This window comes from Charadrius vociferus, unplaced genomic scaffold, assembly GCF_000708025.1.
Source record: "Charadrius vociferus isolate BGI_N301 unplaced genomic scaffold, ASM70802v2 scaffold304, whole genome shotgun sequence".
In the NCBI taxonomy this organism is placed as follows: Eukaryota; Metazoa; Chordata; class Aves; order Charadriiformes; family Charadriidae; genus Charadrius; species Charadrius vociferus.
In genome coordinates, this window is record NW_009648042.1 from 661308 (window position 1) to 676439 (window position 15132).

Here is a 15132-nt window from a genome sequence, read left to right on the forward strand (position 1 = left end):
CTGTAGTTGTGAACTTATGTACAGAGCACATGATGGATCAGATTCCACTTTCCATGTGGTACCTGACATATGGAGGGCTGATAGTGGGAAAACTCATGTGTGTGCAATGTGGTAATTCAGAACAAGGTGATCTGGAAAACTAATTCAAAATGGTAGATTTTGTACATGACCAGACTGGGGGAACTACTGCACCTCATACTGCTTGGCCCTTGTCTTGCATTTATACTCATGACCAATGCTATGGAGGTACCTTATGGTGGTTCACAGCATCTTCTACTTGTTCGGCAGGAATACATGATGATGTGCAACAGTTTGCTTGCATCTGAGGAGGGAGTGCTACTTATGTTTCACATCAATTTAAAAAAAAATATCTCTAGTGCCCTCTAGGATATATCTTTGCTACTGTGAGTGACATGGCTACCTATGGTACAGGAAATTGTGATGATTTTCAGGTTATATTCATTACATGCCACTGAGATGCATACTATTATCCTGTTCTTTCATATGCTACAATTGGTTGGTTTTTACTTCAGGTCTAATTTTAAGGTACTGCTGCCTCTACATTTCTCTGCATACTGCTTCTTAGCCAAGACAAGGCATTTTATACCAAAATATTATGGCTTTAATTTGTGCTGTAATTGGCATCATATTGCCATTTATCCGGTGGTCTATATGTATGAATATCATCTAAACATATTCCTCAGTCACTCGCAGATTATATTTCTTAGCTGACAGTGTTTAATACCATCAAGGAGAGGAATGCATTTGCATCTTCTCTTTGTGTGCATGTTTCTGTTGTTTTTGCTAGCAGTCATTATGAGTATTCTGTCATGCTACGCACTCTTGAGACCTTTGCCTCGTTTCCCAGGTTTGGCATTTCATTAATAAATCACAGCTTGTGGACCTTTCTGGGGAACAATTGCCTTTTATAATATTCTACAGTAGTATCAGCATAGTTAGAAAGTATGCCTAGCAAAATTCATATGCCACAACACTTGCAGAACAATACCTGCTTCAAAGGCACGGCAAGGTGAATAAGGCTATTTATCGACGGAGTCTATCTGACAGGCTGGAAACCACAGTCATTTTCATAAAAGGTCCATTTAAAATAAATCCTGCTTTCATTTTCCTGAGGGCCCACTTGAATTCCTTCCACACAGAGAGAAGGTCAGGACTGATGTTCTTAATCCTTAGCAGCGAGGTTTTTCTGTGCTGCTTCTGTTGTTAATGTTTGCTGCGGGGAGAGAGTAATAAGCCAGAAAGACTCTGTTTAGTGAAAGCTGGAGGGACAGGAGGCGGGGGGAGCCCCTTGCGGGGGGAGCCCCTTGCGGGCGGCCGGCGTGCCTCGCCGACCGCGTTTCTGCTCAGTCGAGTGCTGCAAGTGGATCAGCGGTGGGTCCCTGGTGGGGCTGGAAGAAACACAAAAGCCCTCCCAAGGTGCTTGCTGTGCCAGCCAACAAACAAGCGAAAGAAGAAACCTCTCTCGGTCTGTCTGTATGCGATTGCCATTCTGAATTACACAAACAAACACGAGAACTGTCTAAATACTTTTTTCACCAGATTCTTCTTTTTTTTTTTTTTCTTTTCGGTAGATGTTTGAAATAACAGGTTTGGAATGTGGTACTCTGAGTAAATGAAACCATAACTGATGTAGTTCTGATTTTGCTCACCATGAATATATTCAGCATCTCGCCAAACAGGCTCTTAACTCCTGCAGGAATTTGTCACGCTAGGTAGGTAGTTTTCATAGGGGTAGGTAGTTCTGCCATTTTGAGCATATTAACACTGAATTACTATATTTTTCAAAGGTACTCTTTTTGTTTGCTACCATTTTCTTCTTCTGGTTTGAGTTAATATTTTAAGACTCACTCAGAACTGAAAGGTTTTGGAGTGCACCAATAGTAGGGTGAGAAGGAGAGGGTAGGTGGAATGAGGACCAAGAAATTTGCATCTGAGGGAGATGATGATGCTCATCGTTCCTAGCTGGTCTGAGTTAAACATTAGGGTACCGAACTATTGCATGATTTTTATTAGGATACTCTTGTTCAGTGTTACCTCTTAAGAGCAAACTCGCTGTGGACAGAGTTGCTTTTACAAAGATTGTGCTGGTACATACCAGAAGTAGTGCATATGTGTTTTACCTTTTTATTCCCCACCCCCCCCCCCCTTTTTTTTTTTTAACTCTCTGTGTAGTGAAGCAGCCTGCTGTCACAGAATGAAAGGGAAGAGGGGAAAAACAACCTCAAGGTCAAAAGCATTTTTCTAATTCCAGGAGTGATTTGTTGACTTTCCTATTTCCTTTTGGAATGTTGCACTTCTCTTTCAAAGATGCGGGTGCTCCTGCATCCTGCTCAAATAGGCTCGTCAGTTGGAATTAGAGGCTGCAGAGACTAAGGATTGGGAAAATGAGTTTATGTCTTCAGGGAACTTTAGAAACCTAGATAAGAAAGACCATAGATGCACAGCTGAATGGATGGGTAGCTGAGGTCTACAGGGAAAAAGAAAATAGTCAATATCAAAATTTTACTTTAAGATACTAAAATAAAAAGTGAAATGTCAGTAGAATACAATTCTGTGCCCTGCTGTGGATTATGAGATTGGGGAAGGACTACTTCCTGCTTTTATTCTCTAATTTAGAGCCTGATTTCCAGAATGTTTGAGCATCTGCAGTTCCCATTGATGTAAACAGAGTTTTTAGACACGTTCAGCATTCTGAAAAATAGGCTGTTTTACCTAGCGGTACAGACCAGGATGTGCTTTCTTCTGGAAACGGAAAGTGAATGATTTCATTAGGGTAGTCTGAGATACGTACCAAGGATTTGTCTTCAGATAATCCCAGGTTAGGAAGCCAATGATACTTTCAGGGGTTTTGATTCAGTTTCTGACTGGTGCGTGTTGGCTTGTACACCGGTTCCTGCTGCTGGTGAACTGGAAAGTAGTTTTTGTTGTTGCCAAATGCTGGAAATAGGATCAACATGTCAGTTAATAAGCAGTGAGCGGCGGTGGTCAAAATAGTATTATACATCTCCATGGCTTTGGACTATCTGTGAGTGTAAAATTTGCTTAATTCTAGTGAGTAGTAACTGTGGCTGATTATATCAGAACTAGATGATCACCAAGGAACACTGAGCTATTTTAGGAAGACAGTGAGTTGCTAAGCTTGGCATTCAAGCAGCTGGTGCTACTGAAGATGTAGATTTTTTTATTTTTTAATTTTTTTTATGAGATGAAAGAATAAAACGGATAAATTGTAGTGATTACAGAATTTGTGGCTCTTTTTGTAGGAGCAAGCTGATTAAGCCTGGTGTCTGAGCCAGAGTTGAAGCTGGGCAGTTACCTTTCCCTTACCAAATGTTTGAGTTTTTCAGACCATCTGTTGACATCTGACTTCTGGTACTGTTTTCTCAGTTCTGGTGGCACAGGCAGCAGAGAGAAACAGCCACAGCTCCACAGGGCCCTCCCGTTTGGCCACAGAAGATAAAGATGTATATGTCCCATCATGATTTCCGCTGGTGACCTAAAGGAGACCATGCTGATGGTACATGGAGCACAGCACAGCTCTGCCACGGCCTGTCTGTGCCTGCACCAGTGAGGTGGGACTGGGGGAGCACCCAGTGCTCATTTCTGCAAGCTTTACATCAACAGATTTTTTTTCCTGTGAAGCAACGAATCCCTAGGGTTGATTCCTAATTGGCTTAAGTTTGCTTTTTATAACCTTATGTGTGAATGCAGAGTGAATTTGACATGCTTCTACATTGTCCCTTTTATCTTTAATACTGTATATGTTGGAAGTGCAAGAGTAGGTGTTTGCAAATCCTGACCTCTTGTCAGGTGAGATGCTGCCAGTAGTTTGGTGCAGGCCGGTGAGGAGTCATGGTGCCAAGCTGCTTGTGGCTTCATGAGTGACTGTCGCAACAGGAATACATGAACTAAGTTTGTCTAATTAAGTCTGTGATAAGGGCTTGCACAAATGGATGTTAGGAATAAACTGAAGTGTAATCTGCTGGTCTATAGACAGTCACGTAGCTGCTTTGAATCTCTGTGTCTCTTTTGATGGCTGATGGTGCTCTTACCTCCTAGGCCTGCAAGCATTTGAAAATGTGTAATAGCATTCATTGCTTTTATACAGCCATGCACTACCAACTTCCATGGATACCAGCTTTTCTGCGCTGGCGGTCAGATGTTCCAAGCATAACATCTCACTGGCTGCAATGGACCATCCAGAGCTCAATTGCAGAGGGTGATTTATGCTTTTGGTAGGAAGGAAGTCTTTACTCCATGGAGCTGTTGGTTCTAAATGGTGGAGAGGTGACACTTGCCTCATTCTCAAAATAAACTGTTAGAGGAAGAAATTAAACCCATTTGATTGCCACCTTCCCATCAAACAGGCAAGCACGTATAAACACCTTCAGAAACATTCCAAGGTAGAACAGAATGGAATTTGCTTGGACTTATTTGCCCAGCTGCTGTCTTCCCCAAGGTGCAACTTTGTGCAGCTGGGAGGAAGGCTGTCCTCACGGCTCCACTTTCCAACACCTCAGCCAGGGGTGGAGGTGCCAGGGGATGTGAACATAAGTCCCGCCATCACAGAGTGAGACTTAATGGATCTGGCACCTCAGACGATGCTTTCTCAATGGGAAAGACAGGGAATTTACAGTGGGCTTATGTAAATCCACAGTTTATGACAGATATGTCGAAGTAATCTGCCTACCTCCTGCACTTGTACTTTGTGGGCTCTGGCTTGTAGAAGACTTGTGATTTAACAGTAGTCAGCAAATATTTATTTGTGGCTCAGGAATATGTCTTGTATATAATATGGGAAGATCTCTTTCAGTTGTAAACTCAAGACTTTCTTCTTTTTCCCTCAAATTGCCAAGGAAGCAATTTTTGAGATTTATTGCTGTGTTGATGGTTTTTGGCCTTGGAGTGATTCTTAGCTATTTTGTTTGAGACAGTGTGACAATTTTTTGCCTTGCCTTTGGGAGAAGAAATGGTGTTCTTTAGTTCTTTGGTGAATCTATGAGATGTAGCAGGTTAAAAAAATTTCTTTATTGTTTTTTTGTTTGTTGGTTTGTTTTGATTTTTTTTGTTACAATATAATGAAGTCCTAATTGTAATTAGAGGTAGGTGTGAATTTGAAAACCCTCACCAAACTATCCGCCATAAGGAATACTATTTTGATTTGAAGTCGGCTTGTCTTTAACAAAAGGAATCATCTAAGGTTAATTCAAAGGTGCTCCCCCACCCCCCTCTGTCACTGATAGGAAGATAAGTTTTATAGTTCCAAAAGAAAGCACTGTCTTTGAGAGGAAAGGAGATGGCTCTCTGTAAAAGGAATGAAGTGATCTATAATTTCTAGTCCTAGCTTTTTTTTATTTTAAGGAAAAAGGAAGACAAACAAAATTCCCTACTGCTCTTTAAAAGCTTTTACTACTGCTCCAGGCAGCTGGAAGATGCTGGTTCTGCCACCTTTAGCTCAGCTATCTCTTAAGTGGGCTCATTTGACCAGAGCAGTTAAACCAAATGAATATTTCCTTCCCCTCCCCCCCCGCAAAACTGTAACAAGCTACAGGTTGGTTTTTTTATTGGGCATCTCCTATGGCTTACGTTGGATGGAAAATCCCACTGCCCTCTGTTCCTGCAGCCCTACAGTATGAGTCCTTGACATTGTTGCACCATTCTGTCCTGCTTATCTACTCATTTATAAATCTGTCAGCCCCTCCATGGGAAGGGGGAATAAAAGATGAATCTGCTAAATAAATTTTGATAGGGAAAAAGATAAAGGACAACATGGTTGTCATATGAGACTTGTGCTCTTAGCTTTTAACTGTCCACGTTTATCACCTGCACATGATCCTTTCAACACATCATGGTTGCCTTTCTGTCTTTTTTTCTGTTTTCTCTGAGCTGCGTAGGTGGGCAGATGTTAGCCCTTGCTGGGAAGGCAAGGACAGATAGTGCTGCTGTGCCTCCAGCTGTCGCAAGGCTGGGATACAAAAATATTCAGTTCTTGGGTCAGGACAAAGCCAGGTTAGCTCAGTAGCTAAGTGGTCAGTAGAAATTACATGGGGAAGTGGGAAATAAGATCTGGCTGTGAACAGAGTAACTTTTTCCTCCAGTAAAAATCCCAGATACGGGCAGCCAGTGATTTAGGAATTGCTTGCACCAGAGGCCGCATCCAGGTGGTCTTGTTAATGGCCCCAGATGAGTTTCAGATGACCGGCAACCTCACCTGCTCTTCCTGCCCAGGGGCTTTCCCCAGCCTCTCCTCCCAGGCAGGACCCAGCCGCAGTGCCAGGGTGTCAAATACACAAAGTGCCTGTACAAATTTTGGAAAAGTTAATGACTGGGTAGAGAAGAAGAAACCCAAACTGAGCTCTGGAGTGACTGCAGCATGAGCTCAGCAGTTTGACCTGCCAGCTCGCAGGCAGGACCACGCGGGGCACAAAATCAGCCAAAGCCTGACTTCAAGGACCAGCTCTTCACAAAAGCCTCTGTCTGAACTGGATGTTTTAAAAATGGTGCTGCCAGATGTTTCTTGTTTCTGAAATACGTAGGACCACGGAGGGCTCTGCTGCTCTGTGAGGCTGGTTTGTGAGTGATGGGCTCCCGTCTCTGAGCCCTGCCCAAGGGATGGAGCTGGCAGCCCTCCATGGCATTAGTCTAGAGCTGTGACTTGTTGTGGAGGGAGAAGGGGCACACAATACCATTTTCTCCTTCAGCTGAGCTAATTCCTGCATTTTCCTCTTTCCCATTTTATGTACAGGTTTTATTTGTCTTTCTCCAGCATTGTTTCCTTTGCTTATCTGCAATGCTGCAGCCTTGAATAATGCCGTGTCCTTGCTAGTGTTGTTAACTAGAGGTTGCTAGAGGTTCCCAATTATTGACTTAACGAACAACAACTGGAGAAATACTTGATGGCTGGTTCATTGGAAAGCAGGAGTGTGTCTTGGGGACAGAGGACATTTTATGCATTAGCAGTGCACTCCCTTTGGCCCAACATACCTTCTTGTGCCTCTGGGTCTCTGTTGTTAAACCTCTGGGGTAGAGCGGTGGCAGCAAATGGGCACCATAGTTAGGCCAGACAAGGTGGGAAGGGAGCGTAAAATGGCAGGAGAGAAATGAAGTATATGTCCAGAGCTGGGAGAGAGGGAAGTTGGAGTTGAGCTAGGACTGATAGTTTGCATTCAGAGTTGAGAAATCATTTTTAATCCTTCCCCCCCCTATGCAATTTTCTGTTGTAATTACAAGCCAAAATGACCATTACTGGGCATCTCTGCTCATCAGCTTTATGGATTGGTGTCAGCTTCAGGTCTGGGAATAAAGTATTTTAGGTGCTGTTGTTACTGCAAGAAGGTACTAGTAACTGTGATCCCAAGACACTGAAGAAGTGGATAATAGAAGCAAGTAACTGTAGTGCTGGTTAAAGCAGATATTGATAAAGTCTGGAGACATGAATTCTCCCTGCACTGCCTCGTGTCCTCTTTGAGCCAAGGGAAACCCGTGCACTTTTTTGTAAAAAAACTCTAAAGCGACTTAACAGCCTCCTGACATGTACCCGTGCATTTGGTACCCAGAATCACAGAATGGTCAGGGTTGGAAGGGACCTCTGGAGATCATCTAGTCCACCCCCCGCCCCGGCCAGAGCAGGGTCACCTACAACAACAGGTTGCACAGGAAAGAGAGAGTGAATAGAAAGAGTGAACCCATAGAAAATGTTCATTGTCTTTCCCACAGAATAGGATGAATATATTTTAGTACTGGGACTTCTGAATTCCAGCCACTGACTAGGCCCATGGTAACTGGTGTTGTGGTCTGTAGCTGTGCAAGAGCAAGACAGGTTGTACTGCTTGGCTCCGCATCATTGATCGGGCTCTGTTCCTCTACTCAAAAATCTTGTTCAACGTTTCTAAATTTAGATCCCTGCAGTAAAGAGAAGTCAATTTTCTCTCCAAAGTTGAGAAATCGCCCACAACAATTAGAAAGTGCTGCAACCATTAAGTGATTCTGGTTGCATCTGTTTCTAAGCGTGACGAAGCTTCTCCCAATGGCTGCGGAAGGGCGCTGCAGCGGCTGGGGGTATTGCAGGGCAGGAAAGCACAGATGTCTGCCTGGGTGATTCAACAGACCTAATGCTACGCTTCTGCTAGCCTGATGTTATTCTTTGAGATCGTCACCGGAAAGCAGGAGCTGATTCACCCTCTTGGGGTGGAGATAAATCTGAAACTCAACTTGCCTGAGGAGGCTTGGGTCTCTCCGTGGCAGGAACGGCAGCTGCTGCTGATCACGGCATCCCGAGATGGTCATGTGCCTGGGTGATTCAACAGACCTAATGCTACGCTTCTGCTAGCCTGATGTTATTCTTTGAGATCGTCACCGGAAAGCAGGAGCTGATTCACCCTCTTGGGGTGGAGATAAATCTGAAACTCAACTTGCCTGAGGAGGCTTGGGTCTCTCCGTGGCAGGAACGGCAGCTGCTGCTGATCACGGCATCCCGAGATGGTCATGTCGGCCGTGCGGATCACAGTTGTTTTGAATTTGCATGTGGCAATTCGATTTCTCCTCAAAGAGCGAGCCAACATGAAAGTGAGCTCAAGTGAAGGGCATTAACTGAGCTCAAGTGAAAGACATTAATTTTAACATATAGCATGTCTCAGATTTCCAGCTCTGTGTGAGTATGGAGACCTCGTGTGCAAAAGTATCATTTCAGGTTTAGATGTTGTCTCGAAAGGGATAAAATAACTATTAATGTGCCATTTGGGCCTAGCTTTCTTCACACAAAATGTGACTGGCTGAACAGCTTTCTCAGTTATAAACATTTAGGATTGAACACAGCAGTCTGTGTGTATGTGATATGCCTTTGGGTATTTACATGCAGCCACACTGTGGTAGACATGCTAATATATACATTCACACTATTCTATACACTTGCGTATTACCAATATGAGGTATGTCCTAAGTACTACCTATGCCATCTCAAGAGAGCTGCATACAATAGAGCTGACCTTGGAAAAGATACAAAAGGGTGGAAATACACACTGTGGTTAGTGTTTGTGCACTTTCTGGGCATATCAGAAGCACAAACAGTGCGTAAATATGGAAGAAGAGTGTCTTGGAATAATTTCTTTTAAATGCAAAACATCGAACATTAAGTTGGTTTTTTTATGAATAAGAATCTCAAAAGGAAAGGGGAAAGTTAGTGGTGAATTAAGTTGGATTTTTTTAGTTGATATTTGTTTAATTTTGTGTTATTGCAGAAACTGGAACACAAAGAAGTTTTGGTTGGCTTGTTGTTCCTGGTTTTCCCATTCATCCCAGCCAGCAACCTCTTCTTCAGGGTGGGATTTGTGGTGGCAGAGCGAGTCCTTTACATGCCGAGGTAACTATTGCAATTGAATTCCTTTCTAATGAGACCACCATCCCATTTTCTAAAAGCAGGCATGATTGCTTCTTCCCTTTTACAATACTTCAAACATTGTATTGCTAGCCAGTGTGTTCTCTGCCTTTGAGTTTTGGTGTGATAGCATGAGAGACTTTATAGTTGTTTGAGAGCAGACTGTTTGGCAGGAGCAAAGATACCCAAAATTCTTTTTTTTTTTTTTTTTTTAAACACAGATTTTTTTGTGTGTGCTTGAAACGGCTTAATACAGAGATGAGGTGTTGTTTCTTGATGATTGTCCTCCAAGACTCTTTTTCTTGGTAGCAGTATCAACTTAAATTGTCCAATGTCTTTACCTTAAGGACAGCAGCTGAAAAGTTAACCTGTCATATTTTTATTGTGGTATTGCTCAGCTTTCCCACTACATTAGGTGGTCAGTAAAAACAGAGGTGGCTATTGCTGTCTTAAAAGGCTGCTGGCTTCACTTGTGGAATATGCACATGACCTCTTGCCTGTAAGCTATTGACTGCATACCCATCCGAAAGTGGAGGATATACAGTTGTTGAAGAGGATGAGGAAAATCCAGCCACTTCTCCATCCCTCAGCCAGTGCCCTTGGATTTCCCTCAGCTTCCAGCCTCTAACAATTGTCGCTTCAGCAGTCTGGGTACTTCCAATTGCATTTATTCACTTCAGCAGTCTGGGTGCTTCCAGTTGCATTTATTCAAGGACAACGTTGAGGTGTTACTTCTGACATCTTCACAGTATCCAGACCAGAGGCTGCAGTGGTAATAGAGGACATTCATCCAAGATGTACCAGACCATTGCCTATTTCACAGAATCATAGGATGTCTGAGATTGGAAAGGAGTTCTTGAGGTCATCTAGTCCATACCACCTGCTCAAGCAGGGCCACCTACAGCCAGTTGCCTGGGACCATGTACAGACAGCTTTTGAATATCTCCAAGGAGGGAGACTCTACGGCCTCTCTGGGGAACCTGTGCCAGTGCAGTCTGTTCCAGCCATGAGCATAAATGGTCAGTCTTGGATGCTGCGAGTCAGGAAGCCCAGTTCTACCCTTGGGTACGGAGGGTCAGCATCTGTTATCTCTAATGGCAACTGCCATTGTGGAGCTGTTGACAAAGCACAAGTCCTCGATTTCACTCTGGATTACTTTGTGATAACTGAAACAATAGGTCTATTCCACAAAATGTTTAAATTGTATTCCTCAGAAAATGCAGATCCAAAAATCCTAAGAAAAACACATTTAGGTGGTCTTTTGCAAAGCTGTATACATACTCTGATAGTCATTTGTATAAGCACTATCACAAAAGGGCTGCTCATTGGTGTAAAACTCAGGCTGTGTAGCAAATGTTGCATTTATTACAAGCTTCTTACGCAGTTAGGCTCTGTCTCTGTGCTCTGCTATATACTGGCTTGCTTTTTGGGTCAAATCCTGCTGACTTTGTTCACACCGCTAGCCCTGCTTTGGTTTGCTGAGAGTATACCTGAAAGTATAGTGAGTGAAAGTTGTCCCTCTGAGTTATTTTGCAAATCATAACTCAACTCATGGATCTTGCATCATTTCAAATTAACTTGGAAATCAGATTGCTTTAAATTCATGTAACAGAAAATGAGGAGACACATGAAAGCGCAAAGCTATTAAGGAAACAGTCAGCTGAACACAGGGCTGTGTTGAGTGGTTGCATTTCTGAATCTCAAAAGAACAACTGCGGAAAATACTTCAGCCGTCAGCAGTTCCTCGTCCTCCTCCAGATGAGACTGCTGATATAATGAGAGGAGGGGCAATGAAGAAGAAAAAAAGGGTATGTTTGCGCAGAGAAAATTAATCAGCGTTAACATGTGTGCATATAGTTTGTATAATGCTTTTCATCTCCCTGAGGGCTTTGCAAATATGTGACCTACAAAGTAGGTAATTGATAGTTGCTGCTTTTTTTCAGGCAGGAAAACTGAGGCAGAAGGATTAAATGATTTCTCTGGAGTAAGTCTGTGTTGGAGCACCTGGATCTCATGTTTTGCTCAGATCTCCCATGTTCCGCTTTGCAATATTTGGGTTTTGCTCTTACCCTAGGCTGGCAGGTGGCTGGCGTGAAAAGGGAAGGCAAACCCTGGCACTTTGCAGGAGAGGTGGGCAGTTTCCAGCCAAAGGATCTGGAGAGAGCTGAGCTCTTGGCTTCGAGTTACCAAAAAATGAGCTCTTTCACATCCTCCGGGTGCAAAATGATGAGAGTGGTGAGAGGGACTCCTGCGAACGTTCATGACTATGGCAGAACAAAAATAATGTGGGGTTGGTTGTTTGGTTTTGGTTGTTTGGTTTTTTTTTATTTCCTTGGGAGCATGGCAGTTTAAATAACGATGGCTTTAGGAAGGGCTCGCGTTCTTTATTTAGAACAGCCTTTAGCAATTTTCTTATGTTACATCTTGAAAAGGGCTTTTTCTATCCTTTGCCATTCCTTCTCTAAAACTCAGCAACAACAAACTCAGGTTGTTGTTCAGCTTTATTTAGACACAAGTCCTCAATCAGATGGAGAGAACTCAATGATCTGTGTTTTTGGGCTTATGCTGGAAGGTGCTTTTCTATCTCTGGTTCAAGTAATAGCGTTTTATCAATATTTATGGATGTGGCAGTTGCACATGTGTGTCACTGCCTAAAGTCCTAATTCAGTGTTGCTCAGTAGTTACCTGGGCAAAATGTCAAGCATTTTATTTTCAATAAAAGTTAAGTAAGGACCCAAGGATTTATGTAAAAGATGTTGCAAATAGAAAGGAACAAGGAATAAGCCTTTTGCTCGGTGTCTAATTATATGGCTGGGCCTTGCTTCTGGGGATTGATGGGTATTTGGAACAATTCCTCTTCTGTCTGCAGCCATGCCTCAGGGGAGAGGCATATAAGCGAAGTCAAAATGGTTGAATGTTTTCTTTAATTGGCTTTAGCAAACCAGAAATATTTGGAGAAAATATTTCTTGTATTTAGTTTTCAGTTGAGGGTCACAAGCACTTATTTGTTTAAATCAGGAATTTTTAATAATAGCATTACTTTAGCCTGAAAAAAAATTCATAGGAAAACAATTTATTGTCTTTCAGCTTTTAATTTTAATTTTGTTGTTGTCTTCTTATCCTTGTGAGGGGAAAACTTGTTTTAAGGAGGGCTAGGGGTATGAAATACTTATCTTGGGAGTGGTGGACAGGATACTACTCTGTAGACCACAGTTTTCCAAAGAGTCATCACAATAACTAGCTGGATCAGTGGAAGACTTAAACCACTGCAGGTTTTTCCTTCTTGAAAATGTAGATGTTATTATGCGTACTGCATATCTGCTAATGCTGCTCTGAACATCAGACAGCTTAATTGTTTGAAAATCAAGAACAATGATGTGCATCCAGTTATTCTGAGCCACGAGCAATTTGTCTGAACTTAAATAGGAGCACAAGCTCTTGCTCTGTGTTGCCGTTCACATGGAGAAACTGGAGAGGCAATGCAAACTCTTGTGCCATCCAGGAGCTGCACGCCCTGCTGATGTACCGGCAGAGCTGGGGTTGCTCTCACATCTTAGAATCACAGAATGGTTTATGTTGGAAGGGACCTTAAAGATCATCTGGTTCCAACCCCCCTGCCGTGGGCAGGGACACCTTCCACTAGACCTCATCAGATGGGATGTTTCCTACCAGAGCATTTACTGTTTTCCTCATCTTTCACCGCCACCCTGATAGCAGTGGCTCCTGTCTGGGCTGCTGTATTATAGCTGGAAAACTCCAGCTGTTTTCACAACTTCATATGAACCAACAAATCAACCGAAACTTTGCTACATGGCTTATTTCCAATTTGCTGAAAGCGATAGGCAATCCAGCGGTACCTGCGCCATTTTTATGGCAACTCATTCGTGGTGGATATTGCAACGAGTGGGTCGCAGAGTGCACAGTTTCTCTTTCCCAGCACAGGCAATTATGGGTGGCCGTCAATTTTTTCACCAGCTCCTCACTATATCAAAAGTTGATGCTGCAACCCTAATTGTCAATACTAGAATTGAGATCACTGCTATATAACAGGATGGCATTTGCTTCAGTGTCTATCTAAAAAGCTGCAAGAAGGCCAGCACCCAGAAAAAAGTGCACTTGTATTTTTCGGGAACTAAACACATCACGTCAAAGCTTTCCCCGTGCCATAGCAAAGCAAGGATTGTATGGAAGTTTCGCCTTTGTGTAGAGCATGTTTTTGATCCTTCGTGCTAATGCATTCATTTCAATTAGCGTAATTCCATACATTACTGACTTTTGTAATTGAAAAAGAAAAATAACCTGGTAGGTAGTGGAATCAACTGTAATCTTTATGAACCTGAATATCACTGAGCAGATGTCCCCTTTACTTACAAAGCAGCCACTTGAGGGTGGGACTTACTGGTGTTTCTTTTTTCGGGGAGCATGTTATGTTCCCCACATTATCTTCATTTTCTTAAAGACCAGTTGTGTAAAGGGATGGTGGTGTCTTTTCAGTTTCCTTTCCCACCCCTTTCTTTAAGGTTATTTGAAGCTAAAAGTTCACCAGGAGCTGAATTCCTATTTACCTATTCAGTGTTCCTTCGATATTAGATCAGATCCAGTAAGGGGTCATCTGATTTACAGAAGAAGCTTCTCTTTCCAATTGGAGTGAAACCCCAACTGCAGTCAAGTCAGCAGTGAAAATCCTGTTGACTCTGTAGAACCAGTTTATCTGCTCCCTCATCTCAGTTCAGCAACATAATTAAGTTTTTTGCCTGCTTTCAAGGTAAATCCACAATTTATTTGGGATATTGAATCTAAATCACACCTGTTCCATTTACTAGAAAAAAAATCATTATTTTAATGCCTTACTCTATTGCTGCTGTTCTTGCAAGGGCCGTGGAGCACCTGAAATCCAGAAGGAGCAAACTGGATTATATTCCCTGTAATTCAGCTGTGGACCTGAAGGCACTGGAAGGGGACTGAGAGGGCATTAGGTGATGTCAGTGGACCAGACCCCGACCCCAGCCTGATCCCTTTTTACCTTGAAGGTTGCCTGTTCCTGCTCCAGGGTGTCAATTCAAGCAGTAGTCTGGCTCGTGGCTGGAAGCGAGGAGGTTGGAACCTTGGCTGAGGCGAGGGGCACCGATTCTGCTTCCCCATCCCAGGGATAGCGGCTCAACTCTGCCCTTTGGAAGGGGGCAGAGAGAGTTCTCATCAGTTAATGAGAATTAACTGCTTGTAGAAAGGCTAAACGCTGCAAGCATCTACCTTTCAGATGCGTATCCAAACCTAAGCTCCTAGCTTTTGAAGGCTTGCCCGCCTCTATTAAACACTTTTAAGGGGAAATCAAAGCAGCCATCCTCTGTTAATGCAGGCAAGAAATGCTGAGATGCTAGTGCCAGATATTTTGGCAAAAGGCAGTAAAAACTAAGGAATAAAAGCCGAAATGATTCTGCAAAGCTGAAAAAGATTAGCTCATGGGGCGTTTGGTCTAGACTGCAGTCTTGCTTTATTTTAACTAAATTTAAAACATGCTTTTGAGAAACATGTTGCGTTTTGGCCATGCACAATCGATTCAGGAAAAAGCTAAATTTGTGTTGAGTACGAGCATTAATGACTATACTGGAAAGATTTTTGGTTTCGTTGTGATATATTAGGTTAAAGGAAAATCTTCAAATACATTTATTCTGCTCTTGAAAATAATGCAGATATGTAAGGATATTGCTTTTAAAAAATAGTAATAAATTAAGTTAATG

At 42.7% G+C, this 15132-nt stretch overlaps 1 protein-coding gene across 1 annotated transcript in view; it reads left to right on the forward strand.

Moving 5' to 3' along the window:
• The window catches only part of TMTC1 (transmembrane and tetratricopeptide repeat containing 1), a 134870-nt gene that overhangs the window by 64338 nt on the left and 55400 nt on the right, over nucleotides 1-15132 (forward strand). Inside the window, exon 8 of the mRNA XM_009883633.1 lies at nucleotides 9258-9379. Within this exon, the coding sequence (XP_009881935.1) occupies nucleotides 9258-9379 (122 nt within the window). The remainder of the gene's footprint in view (nucleotides 1-9257; nucleotides 9380-15132) is intronic.